The sequence below is a fragment of the Patiria miniata genome, unplaced genomic scaffold (assembly GCF_015706575.1).
Source record: "Patiria miniata isolate m_02_andy unplaced genomic scaffold, ASM1570657v1 HiC_scaffold_3, whole genome shotgun sequence".
Taxonomy (NCBI): Eukaryota; Metazoa; Echinodermata; class Asteroidea; order Valvatida; family Asterinidae; genus Patiria; species Patiria miniata.
This window is the reverse complement of record NW_024037069.1, coordinates 31,624,352-31,651,699: the sequence shown is the minus strand read 5'-3', so window position 1 is coordinate 31,651,699 and position 27,348 is coordinate 31,624,352. Positions and strand designations below refer to the sequence as shown.

Here is a 27,348-nt window from a genome sequence, read left to right as displayed (position 1 = left end):
GAAAAGTTGTTTTTTCGTACTTTTTCTTTTTCAATTGTTGGTGCTGACTTTAACTCTATGAGGTATATGTAATTTATGGAGAAGGGGTTTAGCAATTTCAGAAGAAAGTCTTAAAAAGCAGTCTTTGAATTATTCAATTTCCGAGTAGAATTTTAAAAACTCTTATCTGTTTGTAAATTGTGCAAGCATGTTAATTGAGTCTTTAATTAAAAGAGCAACAAAATTATATTTTACTTTTTAATTGTTGATAATTTGTGAATTTGATGTACACCCAATTGGTATTTCTAATTTAACCTTAGTTTAACAACTCAAAGAAATGTTGTGTGGCACTTTCAGTAGTTGAGTAAGCACTTAATTGTCTATATTTTGAAAGCATTTCGTTGCCATGGCAATCGTTATGATGGACTTGAGGGGCCAAAAACTTCACTTCTGTGTCTCCATGACCTGGTTTCTGCCTTCTGTCAATATCCGGAAAAGCAGTTGTAACCATGGCAACACCATATCCATAATTTTAGCAACATTATACTGCCTGGCTATCATTCCATCATTTCTGTAATAGTGTGCTTCAATATAGTAATTTAGCATTTGCAATTTTGAAAGTTATCTGTCTTTGTTTAACTTACAAGTCTGCTGCACCGTTTGTGTCTTTTTAAATATAAAACGTTTCATTCCACAATGTAGAACAAATGTTTGTATTTATATGTTTTAATCTCCATTAAAGTAATAGGAAATTAAAAGAAAAAGAAGTTTAATTTGTGTTTTGTTTGATTTTCTGAGCAAGTAACAGCAAAACGAGAAAGTGATTGTTTTTTCATATTTTATTTTAAATATTTCAAAAGTCACTTATATATAATTTAAAAGAAATGCTTTTGTCATTTAGGGGCTGATTATAGAAGAAACAAATGTGAAACCAACGAGAATTTTGGAAACTCCTGAAATATTAATTTTTACTTTGTCTATTGATTTCCTTCATTTCTTTTTGTTATTTTATTTATTGACTTTTTTGCCGCCCCCCCCCCCCCCCCCCAAGGGGTCCAAAAATTATGGCGCGGGGTTCGGGGCCCGCTTGAGGGTCCCGCAATTTTAATTTTTTTGATGTATACATGTCGATGCTCTGTGGTGCGATCGTTTTTGACCACTCTTACCAATTTTTTTTTTTTTTTTTTTTTGGGGGGGGGGGGAGGGGGGGGGGGGGAAGATAGTAGTGCACGCAGTGCTTGTCTTCATTGCAACGTCACTTAAAAAAGGGTTCTTTTTTTTGGGGGGGGGGATGGCCCCCATTGACCCCCCCCCCCCCCACCCCCCTCCCGGGATCCGCCCTTGTATCCTTGACGCTTTCTGATGTGACCTCCCCAGTATCAAGCCGAGAAGAAAAAGAAAAAAAAATACTACTTAAGCTATACGGTACGGTACCAAATAAAAAACAATATTTTCACTTGTGACGTTCTTATCAAGATCTCTAGAGGATGTTTCGGGAGGAAACTAAACCAAGCAGTAGTATATTTAATATACTACTACTATTAATATTCGGTCTCTGGTCAGACCAAAGTTCCGGAATTGACGCGGGGACGCGGCTTTTTTTTTTTTTTTTTTTTTTTTTTTTTTTCTTTCTTCAAGCTTGGATTGTACAGACAAGGTGGGGTACTATTTTGCTTTTTGGGTGTCCTCATGTACATTGGTGTACATGATTGACGCGCATGATTAACGCGCATGATTGACGCGCATGATTAAAATCGACGCGCGCGCTGACCAGAGACCGACTTTTTTTTTTTTTTTGCCTTAATATGAAAACTTATACGCAAGTTTGATTGACCCACCGCGTGAGGGCGCCCTATTCAAAACACAGGCGGCAAGATTTGTGAGCGGTGGGTGTAGATTTATTTATCGCTGTAAAAATGAATAAATAGATGATTTTTCTCAAGTAAATGTAAACATTGCTCAATCTTATTCAGTCACCATGCTGCTGAGACGTCTGGCGGGGAGGTACTGTGTTCAGGACATGCGTAAGCTCTTATTTTCAGGACGACAAACTTTTGCCTGTAATCGCCATCATGTGAACTCGAAATGTGCATTGCATTTCTACACGTCTATGAAATCTAGGCAAACTTTAGTGTGCAGAAGTTTATATAGCGGCACTGTTAGCGCAAGTGGGTATAACACCTGTGACAAAGGAATAAGCAGGTGTTACACAACACCTGCAGCAACAGCATCCAAAAAACCACGCCCAGTTTTTAGGAAACTGGATGGAACCGTCGACACATCGTGCAAGGAATTTCAGGCCAGACTAGATGGAAGCAAACAACTCGAGGAGAAACACAAGCAGATGGTGGCAGTCGCCAGGTCCGGAGGAGGGCCTAAGGCCATGGAGCGACACGTCAAAGCCAACAAGAAGCTGTTTGTTCAGGATCGGTTGAGGCTGCTGCTGGACGAGTACAGCGACGATACGTTCTTGGAGATTGGCACGCTTGCGGGGTTCGGGATGCCGTACGGCGACATACCTGGTGCCAGTGTTGTGACAGGTATAAATAATCCATAATCATAATACTAAGTGCACAAGATACATATTGTCTACTTCTAGCATTAGAAGGCTCTTGTATCGTTTTGGTTTGCGGTAACACCATGTGGTTATAACTACTGCTTAGAAGATATTAGTTCTGAAAAGAACTTGTCCTGCTTATTATCAACTTTGCTAAGTAGTTTTTTTGTTCTGATAAGAACAGTCCTGCTGTAAGTTCTAAACAAACTTGTCTTTGGTCTCAACGTTTCGACTAGCCTGCTCTAGTCATCGTCAGGAGACTGGCTCTTGTAGTTCTAGAATTAGAAGGCTCTGTGAGCATGGTGAGCTCACAGAGCCTTCTAATTCTAGAATTACAAGTACATGTGTAGGTACATGTTGTTTACTTCTGGAATATCTGATTCCAAAAGTATTGTCATGCTTTCTATAGGAAAGATTTCCATATACGAAGTTCACTCAACACCCCATGTACAAACCCTATGAGATTGGACTGAAAAATTCCAAGTGTTTTCTAAGAAAATGCTTGTATTTTCTCACTGCTCAAAATGACTTTGATGACATGATATTGCTATCTGGGGACTTGTTAGTCAATACAGAGAAAAATTAGTGAACTTTGTATTTATATGGAAATCTTTCCCATTTCTTTTCTATAGTTTGCCTACCATGATTCCCAGCTTGAAATTTCCAGCTTGCTAGGTACCCTAGCCCGACTGCGTCTGGCTGTACAGTACTAGGAAAGATTTCCATATACGAAGTTCACTCTACACCCTGTGTACAAACCCTATGAGATTGGACTAAAAAATTCTAAGTGTTTTCTAAGAAAATGCTTGTATTTTCTCACTGCTCAAATTGACTTGGATGACATGAAATTGCTATCTGGGGGCTTGTTAGTCAATACAGAGGAAAATTAGTGAACTTCGTATATGGAAATCTTTCCCAGTACAATCGCAAGCTCTGTAGTACGGCCAGACGCCCGATGCTTCCACAGAGACTGAATTTTTTTGGCCGCTGATGTAGCGATTTTGCTACATCTTTCGATCGAGATTATCTTTTCATCCAGGACACAAATTTCCAAAGTTAAGGTTCTTAGTCGTAGAGCAACTCATACCTTTTCGAAAAAACGTTCTTTGGTCTCAATATTTTCATCCATCTGGCCACAAGATGAATTTCAGTCATCAGATTCCACAAATATCGTCTGTGACGTATGACCTCGTGTTTTTGGACGTTCGTGCGGCGGGGCCATACGTACATGTACATTACTTGTAGACAACAACAGCCCAGTACGTGCATGCACACGTACGTCCGCACGGCGGCCCTGTGGCGCGCATTCATGTACATGTACATGTACGTACGGCCCTGCCGCACGCACGTCCAAAAACACGGGGTCATACGTCACAGACTGTCTATGCATATTCATGAGTTTGCGCGGGCGCGCCTGCATATTGCATACATTACAGAGCGGCCGCCATTTTGAAATCGCATGGGGGAGCATTTTCGGGACGATATTTGTGGAATCTGATGACTGAAATTCGTCTTGTGGCCAGATGGATGAAAATATTGAGACCAAAGCTTTAAAGAACATTTTTTCGAAAAGGTATGAGTTGCTCTACGACTAAGAACCTTAACTTTGGAAATTTGTGTCCTGGATGAAAAGACAATCTCGATCGAAAGATGTAGCAAAATCGCTACATCAGCGGCCAAAAAAATTCAGTCTCTGTGGAAGCATCGGGCGTCTGGCCGTACTACAGAGCTTGTGATAGTACTGTACAGCCAGACGCAGTCGGGCTATAGGTACCCCTACTGCCCTAGCCTAGGACTATGTGGATTGCTTGGGTAGCAAGCCCCATAGTTCTAGGGGTACTTGCTCATGACCTGGGGAGATTCTCATTAGAGCGGAAATTAATTTCCTGAGTTCGATCGTGGTTTCCACGTTTTTGGCCAATATTTTCCATGTTTGTTCAAATTACAAGCAAAAACTCACCTAAGACAGCAGATACCAGATCCACTCAAAATGAGAACCAGACAAAAACGTTGGTTTTTTTTTGTTTTTTTCTTTTCCAGGCGTGGGGAAAATCAATGGTATCTGGTGTGCAATAACAGCCAACGATGGCACAGTCAAGGGTGGTACTGTGTACCCCATCGGAGTCAAGAAACAGCTGAGGCTACAGGAGATAGGACTGCATAACCGACTACCGTGTGTGTACCTCGTTGACAGTGGGGGCGCTTTCCTCCCATTACAGGTACCGGTACAGTGTCAAGTCCTTCATATGCAGCGCCATTAAAAAGCCATTTGCACCTGTGCTACATTGTATTACCTTGTATTAAATTTTATTCCTTCATGAATCCGAGTGCTGGGGTGGTTTTGGGCAGTACAGGGAGTAACAGGCAGGTGGTTTGGGGCGGTACAGGAAGTAACAGGCAGGGCGGTTTGGGGCGGTACAGAGAATAACAGGCAGGGTGGTTTTGGGGCAGTACAGAGAGTAACAGGCAGGGAGTTTAGGGCGGTACAGGGAGTAACAGGCAGGGCAGTTTAGGGCGGTACAGGGAGAGTAACAGGCAGGGCAGCTTAGGGCGGTACAGGGAGAGTAACAGGCAGGGCAGCTTAGGGCGGTACAGGGAGAGTAACAGGCAGGGCAGTTTAGGGCGGTACAGAGAGTAACAGGCAGGGAGTTTAGGGCGGTACAGGGAGTAACAGGCAGGGCAGTTTAGGGCGGTACAGGGAGTAACAGGCAGGGCAGTTTAGGGCGGTACAGGGAGTAACAGGCAGGGAGTTTAGGGCGGTACAGGGAGTAACAGGCAGGGCAGTTTAGGGCGGCACAGGGAGTAACAGGCAGGGCAGTTTAGGGCGGTACAGGGAGAGTAACAGGCAGGGCAGTTTAGGGCGGTACAGGTAATAACAGGCAGGGCAGTTTGGGGCGGTACAGGGAGAGTAACAGGCAGGGCAGCTTAGGGTGGTACAGGGAGTAACAGGCAGGGCAGCTTAGGGCAGTACAGGGAGAGTAACAGGCAGGGCAGTTTAGGGCGGTACAGGGAGAGTAACAGGCAGGGCAGCTTAGGGTGGTACAGGGAGTAACAGGCAGGGCAGCTTAGGGCAGTACAGGGAGAGTAACAGGCAGGGCAGTTTAGGGCGGTACAGGTAATAACAGGCAGGGCAGTTTGGGGCGGTACAGGGAGTAACAGGCAGGGTGGTTTTGGGGCAGTACAGGAAGTAACAGGCAGGGCAGTTTAGGGCGGTACAGGGAGTAACAGGCAGGGTAGTTTGGGGCGGTACAGGGAGTAACAGGCAGGGTAGTTTGGGGCAGTACAGGGAGTAATACTAACAGGCAGGGTGGTTTGGGTTGGCACAGGAAGTAACAGGCAGGGCAGTTTGGGGCAGTACAGGTTGTAACAGGCAGGGTGGTTTGGGGTGGTACAGGGAGTAATAGACGGGGTGATTTGGGGTGGTTATATGAAGTATAAACAGGTTGGGGGGGGGGTGGGGTACAGGGTCTGGCTAAGGCTGCTTAAAATAGTATAATTTAAACAATTGAATTCTGGTATCCATAAACCAGGAATTTTTCAATTTTGTTTTCTCCTCATTCAGTCAGAGATTTTTCCAGACAAGGAGCAAGGCGGCAAGATATTTTACAATGAGGCTCGGTTTTCTGCCCTGAAAATCCCCCAGGTGAGTTTTTTTTTCCCTGGGGGGGGGGGGGGGGGGGGGGGGGGATATGGGGGTTTGGGGAGGGATTTAACCCTCCCACTTGTTTAAGCTGCCAAATTCCTTCAAAGTTCATTCCCTTGTACGTGATGCTAAAGAGGGAAGAGGTTACTATAAACTTTTGTGGTTGGAGCTGATGTCAGTAAACTCCGAATCTCCCTGTGATCATCATGCCAATAAGCCATTCTGACCAGCATGACTAAGGACCAGCCTAGTATTAAGAGACTTGCACTAAGAACCATGATCCCCTGTTTGGGGACCATAGAACCACCCGCCCCATCCCATCTCTGTGTGGTAACCCCAAAGATAGCGGTATTTGTGAAGTTGTCCTTGACATTTGGTCAATATCTTGAGTCTGACCGTCCAATACTCTGGCCCACAATAATCCACTGGATGTCATTCTCGCCATTTTGTCTCCACGTCACAGGTAGCCATTGTGGGTGGTTCCTGCACGGCAGGCGGGGCCTACGTGCCTGCCATGTGTGACGAGGCCGTCATGGTTGACAAGATCGGGACCATATTTCTTGGAGGTCCCCCCTTGGTGTATGCCGCGACAGGAGAGAAAGTCAGCGCGGAGAACTTGGGAGGCGCCACGCTCCACTGCAAGTAAGTGATTAAGCAAATTCTCCCCCCCCCCCCCCCCCCGGACTGACTGGCACAAAATTACACACCGAGAGCTGATAGTCGCACAAAGTTTATGCACCCATTTATCAATTTGTCCAGAGTCAGTGGCGTCATGGATCATTTTGCTGCCACGGAAGAGGATGCCTTTGAGACCGGAAGGGAGATTGTAGCAAGTCTCAATGAACAGGGACCCGTGGAATACGAGGGTTGGGAGGAACCGCTGTACAGCGTAGACGAACTACCTGGTTTGGTTGTAGACAACCCGGGAAGTATGAAAAAGGTACGATAACTGTAATTCCGGAGGTCGCAGGTTCATACCCCGCTCCAGTCAATTTCTTTGTTCAGTTTTATAATGTTCACAAAAATAATTTGAGTGTTTTAAAAATCTGAATCTTCGTCAATTTTCACTACCAAATTTTTTCTTACCACCTACGTAGACATTACAGGGGGTGGCAAATTGGACGGTGTTCATGACTTTTTATTTGACGGCCAGGGTTTGAATCTAGCAACTGAACAAGTATATTTGCCGAAGTACTGAACTCCCCCATACCATGTTTGATTAGTTTTTTGACTCATGATCTAAAGTCAGGGGTTCACATCTTTTGGCGAGGCAATAATCTTACCCTTGCCTTTTTGGTTAGCTTTTTAGTTAACATTTAAAGGGAAAATACAACATTTGCAAACATCAAAAAAAAGAAAAGATCAAATTATCACGAAATATCTCACTAGATTGTTAGGGAATGACAGTCCAAAGCATCCATTAAAATCGTGGCTCCTGGTGAGCTGACATTTTCAAGAAAACTTGTATTTTTCCAACGCTGGTCGGCCGACCAGCGTTGGAAAAAAACTGACTTTTTTCAAAAACTGCTCCTAATTTTTCATATTTAGTTATTCCGCATTTACTTTGCAATTGTTTACACACCTGTGAAATGGATCAAGCCTGCTAGACTGATTATCTGACCTAACAATTCCCCCAGTTTATAAATTGCTCCGTTTAATCTTAAGTGGGATCAGGGAACCAGACTACACGAACATGATTGGTTTTCTTGGTTTTTCCAGCATCTACTAGCCCAAAATGTGAAACAAGTCAGTTTAACGAAGTTTTGCTATAACATACTTATCCTCCAAATCCATTTATTTCTGAAAATTGCAGCAAAAGCAAATGCTGTACATTCCCTTTAACCTTTTTGGTTTGAATCTGAAATAATATGAAATCCAATTGCTTGCAGGGTTGCTTGTCCTTGGGCAAGCCACTTTACCCATACTTTACCCCTTTCATCTCCCAGGAGTATCAATGGGTACCAGTATTATCTTGTGTGTAACCTGCGATGAACTAGCGTCTCATCCGGGGGAACATTTTTGTGTGGCTGGCCCAGTGTCCATTAAAGCCTGAACGGTCTGCTTCACATTAATCCCATGAGTAACTTATTCTCTATAATTTGAATGATATGTTCGACATTTGATTAAAAATGTATGCATTCAAAATAGTTTCTTTTATCCTTTAATTATTATTTTGACAAATTTGTTTTTTCTCTCTTTGTGCAGGTTATTGCTCGGCTAATTGACGGCAGTCAATTCCATGAGTTCAAGTCCATGTACGGTCCCAGCCTAGTCACAGGAATGGCATATATACAGGGGTAGGTATATCAAGGGCCGTGTATGTAGATATTGGCGTTGGGCCCAACTTCTCCCTCAATTGGTGAAACTTGGAAACTTGTGTCATTTTGAGAGCACTTATTACTTTCCAGTGCACAATTTCACGGTTGACATATGCCTTAACAATTTTAAACCCTTGCTGTTAACAACTTGAGTTGAGCCCAAGTTACTCGTAAAACCCAGTAGAATCTCATAAAAGCTTGAGGTAAAGTTTAAAGTACTGCCTATGTTGCGTCGCATTCTCCCTTAATAAGCAAGTGCATGCAAAATGGTATCTTTTCTAAACTGAATGATGAATTTTTTGACAAATTTGGAAAACCAGCAACATAGCGCTGGATAGCTCAGTTGGTAGAGGGGCGGTACGGTATTCTGGAGTTGCAGGTTCGAACCCTTCTCTCGTCAATCTGTTCAACTTTTTAATTAAAATCTTTACTACTACCTGCCTCCCTTTCTGACCCTAACTGCATTCCGTCCATCCAACAGTCATCTAGTAGGCATCATCGGCAACGACGGCCCCTTAACGGCCGACGCCGCGACCAAAGGTGCGCACTTCGTGGAGCTGTGCTGCCATCGACGGATCCCGCTGATCTTTCTACAGAACCTGACGTCAGACGCCAGCATGCCGGAGACAGAAGACGGCGAGGCCATGGGGAACGTGATCAGAAACCGAGCCAAGATGATGATGGCAGTGGCCTGTGCTCAAGTGCCCAAGATGACGGTGATCATCGGGGACAGTTTTGGGCCCAGTAATTTTGCCATGGTGAGTAGCTTGATGTCTCTTTTTATAAGAACAAACGCAGGGAGTATTTTTTGTTTTATATGGAAACTACGATTTTGACTCAATTCTAAAGGACTATATTGTTGATATTGAAATCTCATCTTAAATCGTTCTGGAAGTCATCCTTGTGCAATTTCCAGGATTTTTCGTTCAATCATTTTGGCTTTATTCCTATTCGTTATGGCTATTAATAAATGTGAATGTATTGTGGATGATGTAATATTTGATATTTACATTGGTACTCATTCATATTAATCCACAGAAAAAAAGTTAAATATCAATTTTGGATGAACATAAAAATGTCACAAACATTAATAATTTTCTGACAGCCGTAAGTCTAAATCCTCATTGAGTTAGTTTCTTTGTTTCCAGTCAGTTTCTTAAATTGACCAAAAGTGTCCCTTGTCAGTTTTTCTTTGCTTCCCCGCCCCCATTTTTAAAATTTAATAGCCAGTTGGACAGTTGGTTCGACAAGGTTGCCCAGTGCATAAAGCACTCGGCTCTCACCGCTGTGGCCCGGGTTCGACTCCCTCCCTAGGTTATATGTCAATAGAGTTGTTTGTTTAATTCTCTCCTGTGCCACCAGGGTCTTTCTCCGGGTTTTCCGATTTTCCTCCCTCCGCAAAAATCAACACTTTCGATCTCTGGCTGTACTCTGTGGGTCGTATGGCAGCTGCCTAAAATGCCTTTTATTTTATTATTTTATTTATTACTTCTGGCACTGAAACCAAGGATTCCCCAAATAGCGCCAAAGGCACTGTAAGCTCGAAAGCCTGAAGAAACCTGTAGAGGGAAGTGAATGAGAAGAAATGACAGTTTTAGAGGTGGGAGGAAAAGCCCAGAAGAATATTCTGGGGAAAACCCACGGAATCAGGTAGGGACTGAAAACCCAATCCACATATTGGCCTGGCCGGGATTCGAACCCAGGTCACACAGCGGTGGAAGGCGAGGAAAGTACCGCTATGCCAACCTGACTCCCCATGCCTTTACATGCCTTCTGCTTGACCACATCATAGCTATGTCCTTCGCAAGTCAGCTACTGCTGCGAGTAAGGACGATAAGCCCCAAAGTTATTTTCAATTTTGATTTTTTTTTTATCCCAACTAATTTGTGTTTTAATCTGATGTCTTGTTCTCCTAGTGTGGTCGTTCATTCAGTCCTCGATTTCTGTTCATGTGGCCGTCAGCGCGGATAGGAATCATATCCCCGGAGGAGGCGGGGCATGCTGCAGCTCAGGTAGGGGGCATTTTATTTAATCAAACTTGGCACTGATTGAAACAGAGGTTAACTCCTCTGGTCCACTTCAGAAGGACACTTCACAGATCTGCAAACTTCTCCCAAATTGTACATGTTTTAGCCACCAGAAAGAAGCGGCTCTGATGGGAATGGGGTCATTTTATAAATTAAGGGTCCAAAGTGTGACTTTTTTCCTGCCCCTGTTACCTTGGTACTTTGTAATTTGCCATTCAAGTATAATTAAGAATGACTTCAAACAATGTTTCATTTCTCGTGTACGTAGTTTGCTATTCATAATCACTCTTGTAGGATGACTGCATTAAGGAGTGCATCCGTAATTAAAAAATCATAAATGTCAGATGTAACAGGGACAGGGAAAAATGGACCCCACATTTATAGAATGACTCACATACATGTACATCTGAGGAGTCAACAGGACCATTCTGTTGGGTATTAGCAGCAGGATTCTGAGCTACTACCCCAGAATCTTTCTGCAATGAAGATATTAGTTTGTAAACAATGCTGACCCACATACATTTTTAAAGAATCCTGCAGCTAGTACCTAATACATTGGGTCATTAAAGGAACAGTTTGCCACAGTTTATCCTGGATATTGAATGAAATGTCCCAAAATCACTTTACGGTCCAAGTCTAATCTTTGTTGATCACAGATGACTGGCGAATCCAATAGCAGCGACAAGACTGACGAGATGAACAAGAGATATCAGCGACAGGTCTCAGCGCTTTACTCCAGTGGGCGACTGTGGGACGACGGGATTATTCTACCGCAGCACACACGCCAGGCATGTAACGACTTAAACCCACTTAGGATCATTTGCAATTACCCCGGAAAAGCACCTACTGGTGGCATGGGTGGCTTGTGCGTAAAGCGCTCGCCTCTCACCAAGGTGACCATGGTTCGAATCCTGGCCGTGGATCACGTGTGAGTAGAGTTGTGCGTTGGTTCTCTCCTGTGCCACGAGGGTTTTTCTCCAGGCCCTCCGGTTTTCCTCCCTCCAGAAAAATCAAACACTTTCGATCTCAGGCTGTGCTCCGTGGTCATATATGGGTCGATGTGGCCGGCAGCCATAGGCGCCTTTACATGCCAGCGGCTGGACCACGTTGTAGCCGCGTCCTTCGCAATTCAGCATATTAGCTGCGAGTAAGGATGATTAGCCTCCTAAATTATTATTATTATTATTATCTAATAACAGAAACCTTGCTGGAAGTGAAGATAGTACTGGTATCAAATACCCAGTGAAGTTATTCCGCCTGAAATTGTATCATTACAAAGAAAAGAACCATTAAAGTGTGTCAGTGGGCACACTTTTACGTGCATTAGCAACAGAATCTATGTTGTTATTTCTGTTGACTTCTTTTTTAATTATTCCTGTTCCCAGGTTCTTGGCATGTGTCTTAGTATCGTCTCGCAACGTAGGGAGGATGGCTACACGGACTTTGGCGTCTTCAGGATGTGAGAGCTGGACGGTGGCATCATTCATCAAGCTGGTATCCCGTGAACTGGTGTCCATTTTTGATTTTCATAACCTGACTACCCCAAAGCCTCCCAAAATTACGATTTGGAGCACGGAAGATCAGCAGCTAAAGTTTACAAAACATTTGTCATATATTGTGCATTCTGATTTTGTTGATTTATTATCATAGAGCTATATTAAATTACTAGAGCGCTAACTCCTCATTCTTGCGCGCGGAGCGCTTTGAAGCCGTCCTGGGCGCAGACATTTTGAATTTATGTGCGTGTTTGTAGAACACAATCAAAATAGATGGATTGAATTTTAAAAGTGTACTCTAAATGCAACGCACGGTAGAAGATACGCAAATAACTTAAGCACGTCATGACGGTTCAAAAAACGTTACGGTGAAAAGCATCTGCAGCGGAGGGATGCGCACGCGTTGCGCTGTTTGCGTAGAGCAAAATGCAACGCACATTTGCTGATCGTGCGTTTCGGTTTGGGCGTATCGGCTTTGATGACGCACTGGTATGGAATACCAACGCAGATATGCAAATAGCCGTACAAAGCCGTACAAAATTTCAAGTTTTCCATAGGTTTGTGCACAAACATGGATGCGCCCATCAGGCATTACTTTGTACATCGAGTTAGTGCTCTAGTAATTTAATATACACGTAGCTCTATGATTATTATGATTTTATTTTTGGTAATGAAACCAAGGATTCCTCCAAAGCGCCCTAGGCACTGTAGCTCGCTAGCCTGAAGAAACCTGAAGTAAGCAATATTTTTTTCCGATTGGGAGATGAGATTCGGCCTTAGACTCTATTCTAGAACTGAAGAGGGCGCTTTGTTGTGAAGGCCACAACGCAAGTGCGTATAGATTCAGCAGGCACTTTCCGATTGAATGTGTGCACGAACATGTAGTGGGTGTGTACAGTTTACGCAATGGCACACGGTATCCTTTGAAGGAATATAGTATCATTTGCATTTATCCTAAAAGTAACCTGCAAAATGATTACCAAAAATCTTACTTGGATTAATGGTAGTACTGGTGCTAAACGCCCCGTGAAATTATTCCGTCTGGCTTGCTGTCATGTAGAGGAAATCAAGAAATGTAGGTGATTTCTAATGATCAGTCAATTGACTGATTGTTGAAAATAAAGAGTAATCTCTGACACCGGCCATCTTTTCAAAATACCAATTTCATTTAGTACACCCATGATGGAATTTTTGTCTTTAACAAAGATGGTTGTGTCATCGGCGTATTGGGCGGTTTAGATTTGCATTCGATTTCTATCTTGATCTATCTGAATACCTTTGATGTTTTCGTTAGCTTTAAAGGGAATATACAACATTTGCAAACATCGAAAAATAAAACTACCAAGTTTTTACGAAATACCTTACTTGGATGTTGGTAAATGACAGTCAACAGCATCCTGTAAAATTATGGCACCTGGTGTGAAGTCATTTTCAAGAAAAGTGGTATTTTTGTATACATTTCCAACAGTGGTCGGCCGATCACCGTTGAAAAAACCTAACTATTTTTCAACTTCTGCTTCAAATTTACCATTTTTTCAGTCCAAATTTTGTATGATATTGGTATGAATGGGTGCAGGCCAGCTTCACTGGTTCCCTTACCGTATAATTTTCCGGCATCTATGAATTGATCCATTTTATCCTTAGTGAAGTCAGGGAACCAGACTACTTGAACATTTTCGTTTTTCTTGGTTTTTCCAGTATTTTTCGAACACAAAACTTCAAACATGTCAGTGTAACAACATTTGATCTATTAGACTAACCCCTCAAGTAGTTCATTTCTGAAAATTACAGCAAAAGCCAATGATGTACATTCCCTTTAATCTTTAATGAAATCGTGTTTCGTGATCAAAAGGTTGTGCATGGTTTTCATTTTTCTCGAAAAGTGTAATATCCACTGAGCTGAAACTTCAACAGGTTAGGTTTTGAAAGTTCTTTTTTTGATTTTAAATGGTGTTATTATTGGAGCAACAAAATGCATGAAAAATAATGCATGAAATGCAAATGATCATACATGCCTTTAAAATTTTATAGGTTGCAGTTTAAACTGCTAGCAGTACACATGTAGATATTCATAGACTCCTTAGCATAAAAAGTGCATTACCAACATGACCAATGCAAAAACATTTTTTTTTGTTAATTTGTTTTGTTTAGTTTTATAATGCACTTGATCCACACTGACATTTTTAATTTTGACTGGTGAACAAAACTCATCTTTTTCTTGGGGAAATTTGTATAAGAAATGTTCATGTTTTGTAAATTGTATGGAAAATTGGCACTGAAAAACTACTGTAATATAGCATCACCTTAAGATTCATTACTAGGATTTTTACATGATAAATCTACGAGCATGTCAAAGTTGAACGTCTCATTTTAACTTTGTGGTATTTCATCAGTTGATTATGCTATGGGTCAGCCTCATGTTTTATAAATTATTATTGATGGACCATGAATAAAGTCAATTGCATTATAACGATATTAAAAACTTGTTGGCCAGTTTTATTTTGCGGCTTCGAGTTGAGTTTTTTAGTTGCAATTCATTTTGAGAAATTGATATTTGACCTTTGAAAAATAAAATCGCAAGCTTAACCCCTTGCAATTAATTTCTTTTTAGAAATTGATTTGTGACTTTGATCAAAATGCAAGGTTAACCTCTTGAATTTGTATTTTTGGAAAATTTGATTTGCGATTAATTTTTGATAAAAATACAAGGATAACCCCTTGCAATGAATTTTTTTAGAAATTGATTTGTAAGTTACAAATTTTTGATAAAAAATGCAAGGTTTAACCCCTTGCAATTTTGTCTTTCAGAAATTGATTTGTGACAAATTTTTGAAAAAAGTTCAAGGTTAATCCTTACAATATATTTTGGGGTTTGAGAAATTGATTTCTGCACATTGTTGATAAAAGTATAAGGTTAAACCCTTGCAAATTTTGTTTTGAAATTGGTTCCTCAGTTGTGTTTTTAGTGCAAGGTAAATCCGTTGCAATTAATTATATTCTAAGAGACATTGATTTTGACGAATTTTAGATAAAATACAAGGTTAATTCCCTTACCATCAGTTTCCTTTTCTTGAGAAATTGATTTGTGGCAAATTTTGATAAAAGTGTAAGGCTAACCCCTTGCTAGTAATTTTTCTTGAGAAATTGATTTGTGGCAAATTTTGAGAAAAGTGTAAGGCTAACTTGCTATTCATTTTTCTTGAGAAATTGCTTTGTGGCAAACTTTGATAAAAGTGGAAGGCTAACCCCTTTGAATTTTTCTTGAGAAATGTCTTTTTTGGAAAATTTGGATAAAAGTGTAAGGCTAACTCCTCGCTTTTCATTTTCCTTGAGAAAATGTCTTTTTTTGGCAAATTTGGATAAAAGTGTAAGGCTAACCCCTTGCTATTCAGTTTTCTAGAGAAATTGTCTTTTTTTGGCAAATTTGGATAAAAGTGTAAGGCTAACCCCTTGCTTTTCATTTTTCTTGAGAAATTGTCTTTTTGGGCAAAATTTGATAAAAGTGTCAGTCTAACCCCTTGCTTTTCATTTTTGGAAAATTTGGAAAATTTGGAAAAAAGTGTAAGGCTAACCCCTTGCTTTTCATTTTTCTTGAGAAAATGTCTTTTTTGGCAAATTTGGATAAAAGTGTAAGGCTAACCCCTTGCTAGTAATTTTTCTTGAGAAATTGCTTTGTGGCAAATTTTGATAAAAGTGGAAGGCTAACCCCTTGCTGTTCATTTTTCCTTTAGAAATGTCTTTTTTGGCAAATTTGGATAAAAGTGTAAGGCTAACCCCTTACTTTTCATTTTTCTTGAGAAATTGATTTGTTGCCAATTTTGAGAAAAGTGTAAGGCTAAACCCTTTGAATTTTTCTTGAGAAATGTCTTTTTTGGAAAATTTGGATAAAAGTGTAAGGCTAACTCCTCGCTTTTCATTTTTCTTTAGAAAATGTCTTTTTTGGCAAATTTGGATAAAAGTGTAAGGCTAACCCCTTGCTAGTAATTTTTCTTGAGAAATTGCTTTGGGGCAAATTTTGATAAAAGTGTAAGGCTAACCCCTTGCTATTCATTTTTCTTGAGAAATTGTCTTTTTTGGCAAATTTTGATAAAAGTGTAAGGCTAACCCGTTGCTATTCATTTTTCTTGAGAAATTGTATTTTTTGGCAAAATTTGATAAAAGTGTCAGTCTAACCCCTTGCTTTTCATTTTTCCGAAGAAAAAAAATTTCGGCAAATTTGGCAAATTTTGATAAAAGTGTAAGGCTAACCCCTTGCTTTCCATTTTTCTTGAGAAATTGTCTTTTTTGGCAAAATTTGATAAAAGTGTAAGTCTAACCCCTTGCTTTTCATTTTCTTAAGAAAAACAAATTATCGAATTTGGAAAATTTGGATAAAAGTGTAAGGCTAACCCCTTGCTTTTCATTTTTCTTAAGAAATTGTCTTTTTTGACAAATTTGGATAAAAGTGTAAGGCTAACCCCTTGCTTTTCATTTTTCTTTAGAAAATGTCTTTTTTGGCAAATTTTGAAAAAAGTGTAAGGCTAACCCCTTGCTATTCATTTTTCTTGAGAAATTGTCTTTTTTGGCAAATTTTGATAAAAGTGTAAGGCTAACCCCTTGCTTTTCATATTTCTTGAGAAATTGATTTGTGGCAAATTTTGATAAAAGTGTAAGGCTAACCCGTTGCTATTCATTTTTCTTGAGAAATTGTCTTTTTTGGCAAAATTTGATAAAAGTGTCAGTCTAACCCCTTGCTTTCCATTTTTCTTGAGAAATTGTCTTTTTTGGCAAATGTTGATGAAAGTGTAAGGCTAACCCGTTGCTTTTCATTTTTCATGAGAAATTGTCTTTTTTGGCAATTTTTGATAAAAGTGTAAGGGGCAAACCCCTTGCTTTTCATTTTCTGAAGAAAAAAATTTCGGCAAATTTGGACATTTTTGATAAAAGTGTAAGGCTAACCCCTTGCTTTTCATTTTTCTTGAGAAAATTTCTTTTTTGGCAAATTTGGATAAAAGTGTAAGGCTAACCCCTTGCTATTCATTTTTCTTGAGAAATTGTCTTTTTTGGCAAAATTTGATAAAAGTGTCAGTCTAACCCCTTGCTTTTCATTTTTCTGAAGAAAAAAAATTTCGGCAAATTTGGAAAATTTGGATAAAAGTGTAAGGCTAACCCCTTGCTTTTCATTTTTCTTGAGAAATTGTCTTTTTTGGCAATTTTTGATAAAAGTGTAAGGCTAACCCCTTGCTTTTCAATTTTCTTGAAAAAATGTCTTTTTTGGCAAATTTTGATAAAAGTGTAAGGCTAACCCCTTGCTATTCATTTTTCTTGAGAAATTGTCTTTTTTGGCAAAATTTGATAAAAGTGTAAGGCTAACCCCTTGCTTTTCATTTTTCTTGAGAAATTGTCTTTTTTGGCAAAATTTGATAAAAGTGTAAGGCTAACCCCTTGCTTTCCATTTTTCTTGAGAAATTGTCTTTTTAGGCAAAATTTGATAAAAGTGTAAGTCTAACCCCTTGCTTTTCATTTTTCTTAAGAAAAACAATTTCGGCAAATTTGGAAAATTTGGATAAAAGTGTAAGGCTAACCCCTTGCTTTTCATTTTTCTTGAGAAATTGTCTTTTTTGGCAAATTTGGATTAAAGTGTAAGGCTAACCCCTTGCTTTTCATTTTTCTTTAGAAAATGTCTTTTTTGGCAAATTTTGAAAAAAGTGTAAGGCTAACCCCTTGCTATTCATTTTTCTTGAGAAATTGTCTGTTTTGGCAAATTTTGAAAAAAGTGTAAGGCTAACCCCTTGCTATTCATTTTTCTTGAGAAATTGTCTTTTTTGGCAAATTTTGATAAAAGTGTAAGGCTAACCCCTTGCTTTTCATATTTCTTGAGAAATTGATTTGTGGCAAATTTTGATAAAAGTGTAAGGCTAACCCGTTGCTATTCATTTTTCTTGAGAAATTGTCTTTTTTGGCAAAATTTGATAAAAGTGTCAGTCTAACCCCTTGCTTTCCATTTTTCTTGAGAAATTGTCTTTTTTGGCAAATGTTGATGAAAGTGTAAGGCTAACCCGTTGCTTTTCATTTTTCATGAGAAATTGTCTTTTTTGGCAATTTTTGATAAAAGTGTAAGGCTAACCCCTTGCTTTTCATTTTCTGAAGAAAAAAATTTCGGCAAATTTGGACATTTTTGATAAAAGTGTAAGGCTAACCCCTTGCTTTTCATTTTTCTTGAGAAAATTTCTTTTTTGGCAAATTTGGATAAAAGTGTAAGGGTAACCGCTTTCAAGTTAGTTAATTTTGAGAACCTGATTTGTTACCAATTTCCTGATAAAAGTGTAAGGTTAACCCTTTGCAAATGTTTTTTTAGACACTGATTTGTGAATTTTTTTAAATATAAAAGCGCAAGATTAACCCCTTGCAATAATTTTTGTGTTCTTTCTGAAAAATAGATTTTCAACCAATTTTGATAAAAATGCAAGGTTTAACCCATACAATTTATGTAAGATGTAAAATGGGACCCAATTTTTATGAAATGCAACTTTAATAATGCCTTGCATTCAAATTTTGAGAGTTGTAAATTTGAAGTAATATTAGATTCCATTAAAAATGCAATGTTAACCCCTTGCAGTTCTAAATCAAAAAAGGCATCGTATTCTAAAACAATTTTCTTAAAGTTGAACTCTTAGGATTTAACCAATTTCATAGAATATTTTTCAATCAAAATTAGCCAAGCTTTAGACTTGCTTCTTTTTCCAAAATTGAAAAATAATCAAAGAAAATAGACATACAAGTGTACAATGTTACCAGAAGTCAGATGAAAAGTTATTTAATACCTTTGAATGCTTACATTTCCAAAATTTAAGAAAGGGTTAACAATATGATGATAAACCTTAGTTGACGAGAATGAAATGAAAAATGTTACACAGAGACAAAGTGCAACTTTTGTTTTAAAATAGTTACTGTAGTCATACAAACAGCATTCGTTATTTAGTACTTTACTTTAGTGCAAATGGTTGACAGGAAAATGTATTTCAAGAAATGGTAACTACAAGAGGAAGGTTTCAGCTCAAAACAAATTAATAAAAGAAAAACATGGCAATATTCTGGGTAATAATACATTTGACAAATTTCAGGGTAACATGAATAAAACTGATAAAACTAAAATAAAACTGACCGACAGCATATGTTGGCATGTTGGTATCACCTGTAAGGCAGTTTGGTCAGAGACAGATTGAGAAATGCCCAAGTTTATTCAAAGAAATGGACCAAAAATGCGCTTTGAATCCCACGGACTACCAAAGTTTGGATGGAATCTCAAAAAAACGTCATCCTTTTGTTATGGCAGTTAGGCAAAATATGAAGCCGCCTCAAACTTGCAACGACACAGAAAAGTCAGCGACTGGCTTTTGAGAATCAAAGCAACGACCATCGGGAACAAATCAGTCGACAATTTTTTTGCGACCTGATGAGTGTAACTGCGAAAGCCGAGTGGCATCAGTCGGTACTCCAAAAAAATCAACAGTCGCATGAGTAGGACAATTCCAACTTCTGCGCCGCGACGGGACGTGTTCCCGACAGGCGGGAATCAATCGCAGTCAGCCTATGTGAAGTTACTGGATCATCTTATTTTACTGTGAATCGTCATCACGTCATGGGTGACATGATCAAAGTTGCGATTATTTTATGTTGAGATACTGCTTGTTTCCGGACAATCACACAATTTCTCAGTTTTGTGACCCACAGAGCATGACTTTTCTGCTTGATGCTGAAGGCTCTGTCGCGGCGCAAGCAAATCGCAGGTCGACCTGAGGCCGGCTTATAATATTAAGGTTCATTTAATAAACATAACAAAATCTCCTTCCGTTGTTTGTACACAATTCTAATTTCAGGGCATTGATCAGAGATACTTTTCAACACCTCAATAATATTTATACAAAAAAAAATTGGCAACATTACACTGAACGTAATTTGTCTCACAATGTTCAGCAAACTGCAATCTACAGCCTCTAGTCTAATTTCAGCGCAATGAACAAATTCAAAAACGTTTAAAATAACTGAGTATTTCAAAAAAATAATACTATACAAAAAGGTTGCAACATACAAACATAGCCCAGCAAGTACTTTAAATTTTCTATGGATAAAAGCAACAATGCTTTCAACATTTCAGAAACCTTTTTTGGGGAAAGATCCTGCACAAGTGAGTGTCTAATTTCTAGGTCAGAACGTGATTACATTAAAGAAAAAAACAAAAGAATTTTGAACGTTTCTAAAACCAAGGATTAATTAAACAGAATGTCAACATAGTAATTTCATGTTTAGCTATGTTTTAGGAACCAAGTCTATCACGTTCAGTTCAAAAATGTACTCATTAATGCCCCAAATTACAGGCAGTACACGTATATATTGAAGGAAATTTTGACAGCACCAGAAAATCCATGGATAAACTCCAGCACAAAGGGGCCACATGACAATTGAATAACGTGTACGGTTAAAGTTTCTCTGTTCTGTGATGACACAGTGAACAAAAAAACGGTCTGAAAGCTCATTTTTTTTTCCATTTAGCTTTTTAAATATTCAAAAAGAGTTGCCTGGTTTTAGTGCGTGCAGGTCTATTATAAAGCATCACCGAAACACAAAGGGCAGAATGCTGTCAAAACAGTTATACAATTAAACATCAGATAGCATTTTTCTTTCTTACTTTTATTACTTTTATGAACATAAAAAGTACAGGGCAAGTCAAAAAAAAGAAGGAAACCAAACTGGCAGGACCAACTTTGTAATGAAATTCTGCATGTACGGGTAGCACTATCAAAATATAGGATATGAAAGCCCAAATAATAAGCTTTCTTTTAGTACAAGAATCATTCAAATCACTCATGTACTTTTCAAGCTACAAATTTTAAACACAACCACTGTTTTAAAGTTCTGTCCACGGATCACAAAAAAATAGCAATTGTCGTCGACATGCTTTTCCACCAAAAAGTTGCAAGAATATCAAGTCAATGGAATTACCTTAATTTATCCTCATATTTACATAAATCTTGAGAGTATGTATGAAAGTACTTTAAAATATACTTATCATATTATATAATATCATTACTGAAAAACTGAATTTTTTTTGTTGTTAAAATAAATTCTAGTACTTTTGAATTAGATAACCCTGATTAGAATATCGTGAATTCATTGCATCACTCATTAGAAACCGGATTGTACAATTAGTATGCTACGAACAAAAGTACATGTGTAGTACTGTTTGCTAATTGATGATTTTGTTTAATATAAAAATATACAGGCAATTTGATATCATCACAAGACGCAAAATAGGAAAGAGTACTTTGAGCATTCGGATTATGGTTTCCATTAAAAATGAAAAAAAATAAAATATTTTCACAATAAGATGTTCACCCTTACAAAGGGATCCCTGTTTTGTCTTAAAATTATAGAAACGGCCTTTTACTTTTGAATAAGGCCAATTAAAAAATGAAATAAAAGATTATCATCAGCATGGATCGACGGCTCCTGCATAAAGGTACCATTATACTGTACATTTTAAGCAGAAGAAGTTAAATCCATCTGCTTTAGGATGCAGCAATGCTTGGCCAACATCAATCCTTAGAATCCATCCACTGGCAGGAGGTACAAAACATGGCTACCCTCATCCCTGCCCCGACAGATTCGCAAGACTTACACATAGTACTGTTAGAATTCCTAGTACAAATTAAACAAATCAGCCTAGCATTTTGCATTACGTTTTTGCATGTTTTAGAAAAATCTGGGTAAATATTTCGGCAGAATCTTGAGATGGCGAATACAACAATGGCATGCACCGTTTAATGCAAAATGTAGTGCTTGAAAGTTTATACAAAACATGACACGTTTCTGATACCTTTTTTCACTACGCCCAAGACTCGTTTTCTGCATCAGGTTGGAATGGGAGCGCGGATTCCTCAGGCTGAGCGCGAAGAAGCATCTCAAGGCTAGAGGGCTGCCCAGATGTCTGTTCTGGGGTGTGCCCTGGGGTTTGTCCTTGGGTCTGCCCGGACGCCTGTCCTGGGACATGTCCTGCTTTGTGTCCTAGGTTGTGCCCTGGGGTCTGTTCTAGGGTCTGCCCCTGCTTAGGAATCAGGCAATCATCCAGGACATCTTCGTCGCTCTTGTTTCCGTCTTCGGAAGGCACAGGATGTGGCTGTCGCAGAACGTCTCTCCCACCCCTAGCGGCGTTGGAATTATTGCTGTTGAGTTGCTGCGACGGTACCCGGTTATGACTGGACTCATACAGGGGGTTGGTAAACCCCTTCCCGTCCGGCTTGGCTTCAGTGGGTGGGGGCGCCATCTGGTTGTACATGGGGTTGTTGAACCCTGACGGGTCATCGTGGTGAAGCACACCACCGTAGATGTTGGCCGTGGCAAAGGCAAAGCCACCGACTGAGCTGTTTGTTGGCACATACTGAACTGAACCCAGCTCTGTCAAACAAAACAAAAATAACAAGAAGGAAAAATAAAACAATCAATCAACGACTTCTTGGCTTGCTTGTAGAAATGAATATGCTTACAATTTGGGAGAAAAGAGCATGGGGAGACAGGAGCCAGTCGACACTTGACAAAACCATGTCTTGCAAATCACCCTACGTTCAGACTGTCGATACTCCCAACACCCTACAGGACATATGACCTACCAGGAGACATGACTATCTGGTTACTGTCCGGGGCGTTCACCACCGTCACTCCTGTGGGTTCTGCTTCTTGTACCGCCTCATCACCTGTCTTCTGCTCCTTGGCAAAGTTGATGAACACCTGCAAAGATGGGACATAAAAGTGAAGTCATTTACAGTTATGTACAAACAAACCAATGCATGGTTATGGACTCCAACCCATTAGCACCTCTACAGTGTATTACACTGCATTTATTTCCCTGTTGATTCCAGAAATATAAGAGTGCTTGGGTTTTTTTGGGTGATAAAGGGAGCAATAGGTAGGGCAGTTTAGGGTAGTACAGGGATACAGGCAGGTGGTTTGGGGCACTACAGGGAATAACAGGCACCAAGGTTTGGGGCAGTACAGGGAGTAACAGGCAAGGCGGTTTTGGGGCAATACAGAGAGTAGCAGGCAGGGTGGTTTGGGTCAGTACAGGGAGTAGCAGGCAGGGTGGTTTGGGGCAGTACAGGGAGTAACAGGCAGGGTGGTTTGGGGCGGTACAGGGAGTAACAGGCAGGGTGGTTTGGGGCAGTACAGGGATTAACAGGCAGGTCGGTTTGGGGTAATACAGGGAGTAACAGGCAAGGCAGTTTTGGACAGTACAGGGAGTAACAGGCAGGGCGGTTTGGGGCAGTACAGGGAGTAACAGGCAGGGCGGTTTGGAGCAGTACAGGGAGTAACAGGCAGGAGGGTTTTGGGCAGTACAAGGAGTAACAGGCAGGGGGGTTTGGGGCAGTACAGGGAGTAACAGGCAGGGCGGTTTGGGGCAGTACAGGGAGTAACAGGCAGGGCGGTTTGGAGCAGTACAGGGAGTAACAGGCAGGGCGGTTTGGGGCAGTACAGGGAGTAACAGGCAGGGCGGTTTGGGGCAGTACAGGGAGTAGCAGGCAGGGTGGTTTGGGGCAGTACAGGGAGTAACAGGCAGGGTGGTTTGGGGCAGTACAAGGAGTAACAGGCAGGGAGGTTTGTGGCAGTACAGGGAGTAACAGGCAGGGTGGTTTGGGGTGGTACAGGGAGTAACAGGCAGGGAGGTTTGGGGCAGTACAGGGAGTAACAGGCAGGGTGGTTTGTGGCAGTACAGGCAGTAACAGGCGTGGTGGTTTGGGGCAGTACAGGGAGTAACATGCAGGGTGGTTTGGGGCAGTACAGGGAGTAACAGGCAGGGTGCTTTGGGGCAGTACAGGGAGTAACAGGCGTGGTGGTTTGGGGCAGTACAGGGAGTAACATGCAGGGTGGTTTGGGGCTGTACAGGAAGTAACAGACAGAGCAGTACAGGAAGTAACAGGCAAGCCAGTTTGAGGTCGCGTACAGGGAGTAACAGGTAGTTTAGTTTGGGGTGTTAAGTACAGGGGGTAACAGGCAGGGTGGCTTGGAGCAGTACATGGAGTAACGGGCAGAACTTTTTGGGGCGGTACAAGGGAGTACCAGGCAGGATGATTGAGGGTGGTTCAAAGACTAATGGGTTATTGGTTTATTGTCAGAGGAACTGGGAAGGTAAAGGGATTTAGTTCTAAGCAGTCATCGTCCACTCTACTCACCTGATCTAGAGTTGTCTGGCAGATGGAGTAATCCTCAATCATAAATCGTTCCTTGTTGGCCCCAAAGACACCAAAGACCTTGGCCAGGGAGGTGCTGGCGGTAGGCATCTGGTACTCCAGCATGTTGAAGTGTCGTTCACGGAGGACAGTGTGCGGGAACATTTCCGCCACGAAGCACATGAGTGGCTCCATGCGGGGCGGGTCACCACCAACGCGGATGGATATGGTGTAGCCGTCACCAAACCTGAGATAAAAAAAGTAGTCCACATTGTGAAAACCAAAATGAGTCTTTTTTTTTATCTAATGAGATATTCTTAGACATTCCGTTTGAAATTGTACAGCCACAGAACAATTCAGAGTTTTTCTCAAGCCTGACTTACTTGGATTTGAGATGCTGTGTGCTGCCGATGCATTTGAAACGTCCGTTGACCATGATGGCGACACGGGTACACAGGGCTTCACATTCCTCCATACTGCAAAACACAAACACACAACTCGGGTAAAACTGTGTCATCTTCTTGCTATAGCTTGCTGTTATTAACCCAAAACCTAACTCTGTTAGTTATTAATAACAAAATTTGTGGTTCTTAAGTTTGAAGGTGTTGAACAGCAGATTGGACTTTCATTCCATAGATGCACAGAATCATATCATCCTGAAGATTTGAATGAAGTACATGAAAAGTTCAGTGTTTGATACATGAGTGACTACATTGTGAGTTTGACTGCTGCAGCAGTTCCGAACATCTCAAAACTCTTGTCTGTTCGTCTGTCTGAAACTAAAATTCTACTTGGTTTGGCGTGACTCTGAAACACCAGTCTGAAATGGGTGTTACTCTGAAAGATGTGCGTGGTTCAGCAAAAGACTAGAAGTATTAAATCTTTAAAGGCATATATAGAATCATTTGCTTTTCATGTATTTTGATCGTTTCCAATGATAACACCACTCAAAATTCACAGAAGAATGTTCGAAACTTAACCTGCTGAACTTTCAGCTCAGTGGATATTACACTTTTCGAGAGAACAGTGAAAACCACGCACACAAACTTTGATCACGAAACACAAGTTCTTCTTTAAACTCTTTCTTTTCAAAAATCAGTCAATCCAATGATCGTTGGAAATCACATACATTTCATGATTTCTTCTAAATAACAGGCATGCCAGACCGAATTATGTCACAGGGTGTTTAGTACCAGTACGATCTTTAATCAAAGAAACATTTTTGATAGTAATTCGGTAGGTTACTTTTGGGATAAATGCAAATGATCCTATATGCCTTTAAAACCACACTTCTCTTGTTCAATTGTTTATCTGCAAACTTCTACCAAATTGCAATCTCCCGCTTGCAAAGCCTCAAATCACATTTAATGAGACTTCGGCTGCAACCAAATGACTCGGCTGCGGCTGTCAGTAACACACATGTCTATGAGTAGTGGCTGTAGCCATATCCATAGCCATATGTGTAATGCAAGCCATATATCTATGGGTAGTGGCTGTAGCCACATGTGTAATGCAAGCCATATATCTATGGGTAGTGGCTGTAGCCACATGTGTAATGCAAGCCATATATCTATGGGTAGTGGCTGTAGCCACATGTGTAATGCAAGCCATATATCTGTGGGTAGTGGCTGTAGCCACATGTGTAATGCAAGCCATATATCTATGGGTAGTGGCTGTAGCCACATCCATAGCTGCATGTGTAATTGCAAGCCACAGCGAGGTCATTCAGAGCAGCCTAAGATAAAGAGAAGTGCAGCACTGTTTCGGCTAAGCCGCCTGCAAGTTTCTGCAACCCCGCCCCTTAGGACTCAAGCTGTACCTATGTGATGTGAGTATGATGGAGCGTCCTTCTTTGATGATGCTGGTGATGCGATTCCAGAGGAAACGTCGAGCCTTAGGGTCCATGCCGGTCGTCGGTTCATCCTAAACAACAAATATGAAAACATTCATTCTCATACCCAACATAGTATTTTTCCAAGGTAAAACATTATTACACATTGGTTTATTTCCATCTCATTAAGGCAATTAAACCTATACTCAAGCAGTCAAATTGAAGAAATCAACGTTTGCTCTAACAGGTTATAAGAAAGTCAAATGCCCAACTGACAGAAAAAGTTCACTTTTTTTCCAGGGGAATATTTAAAGGGGAGCCAAGGCCATTGATAGTCTATGGAACAGACGTTTGCACGGCAAGTGTCTGATGCATGCAGATTATGCAAAAAACAACACTGCGTCTTGGCCTCCAGATTCTGAACATTCAGCGATCGCCTTCTATTGTATCTTAGGTAACCCAATGTATGCGACAAGCATACCAGCTATTGACCAATCAACAGCTTTGGCCGAACTTCTGCTCTGAATGCTGTCATAACTTCTAAAGACGGCTCCATTTGGCTGGCTCGCGGAGTCGCAGAAAATTGACATGCACAGATATATCAGACGTTTGAAGGAACAACTGATCTACAGACAAGGCCATCGAGGGACAACTCACCAAGAATATCAGTTGAGGGTCTCCGATGAGAGCTATCGCTGTTGACAGCTTCCTCTTATTACCCCCACTGTATGTGCCTGCAACGCGCTTGGCGTACGTTGTCAGGCCAAGCTTCTTGATGCCCCAGTCCACAACCTGAACAAACAGACAGATAGTTGCAGTTTCGTAAATCCAAATTACAAATTTGAGTAACAAAATAAAACGGGTCTGATGCGACTGTTCTGGATTGGGAAAGAGTACGGCGCAGTTCAAGCTTTGGTTTTTTTTTACATAGAGATTCACCAAAAAGATTTACCAAAGCAGACAAAATGTTGTCAAGATCAAACAGTTCTCTTTTGAACCCCAACAGCGCTGCATTTGAATCTTCTAGTTTTAAAAGAGAGTTTCGAAAGAGAGTTTCAAAACAGAGCTCTGTCAATCTTTAATCCTATCCTACCTAGATCCTCCAAAATTGAAATAGTGGTTTTGGAGTTTATTTCATAGATTCAGGTGTTTTACTTTGGGCTCAGGACTTTATTTCAAATGGCGTGCGTGGGAGTCGATGTTACAATTTTGTTCGACTACATAATATGTAGTAAGTAAAGTAACGTGTGTCACAAGCCAATATGGCCCGTCAGGCTGGCGTTTATCCCCGGTTTCA

General features: G+C 40.6%; 2 protein-coding genes across 3 annotated transcripts in view; one reads left to right on the top strand and one right to left on the bottom strand.

Annotated features, from left to right (window-relative positions):
• Nucleotides 1-1,957: 1,957 nt before the first annotated feature.
• On the top strand, nt 1,958-12,234 carry LOC119738236 (methylcrotonoyl-CoA carboxylase beta chain, mitochondrial-like). Its single transcript, XM_038213026.1, has 10 exons — nt 1,958-2,519; nt 4,577-4,755; nt 6,099-6,179; nt 6,643-6,821; nt 6,939-7,119; nt 8,385-8,476; nt 8,979-9,255; nt 10,414-10,509; nt 11,181-11,312; nt 11,910-12,234. Exons 1-10 carry the CDS (start codon nt 1,958-1,960, stop codon nt 11,985-11,987), a joined length of 1,857 nt encoding a protein of 618 aa, XP_038068954.1. The 3' UTR covers nt 11,988-12,234.
• A 6,552-nt stretch (nt 12,235-18,786) lies between these two features.
• The window catches only part of LOC119738840 (phospholipid-transporting ATPase ABCA1-like), a 60,211-nt gene continuing 51,649 nt past the window's right edge, over nt 18,787-27,348 (bottom strand). For both annotated transcript variants that reach the window (XM_038213809.1, XM_038213810.1), the window contains 6 exons: nt 26,709-26,843; nt 26,040-26,143; nt 24,604-24,696; nt 24,224-24,467; nt 22,667-22,784; nt 18,787-22,454 (listed from right to left, as the gene is read on the bottom strand). In XM_038213809.1, coding sequence (XP_038069737.1) covers nt 21,886-22,454; nt 22,667-22,784; nt 24,224-24,467; nt 24,604-24,696; nt 26,040-26,143; nt 26,709-26,843 — 1,263 coding nt within the window. In that variant the 3' untranslated portion in view covers nt 18,787-21,885. The remainder of the gene's footprint in view (nt 22,455-22,666; nt 22,785-24,223; nt 24,468-24,603; nt 24,697-26,039; nt 26,144-26,708; nt 26,844-27,348) is intronic.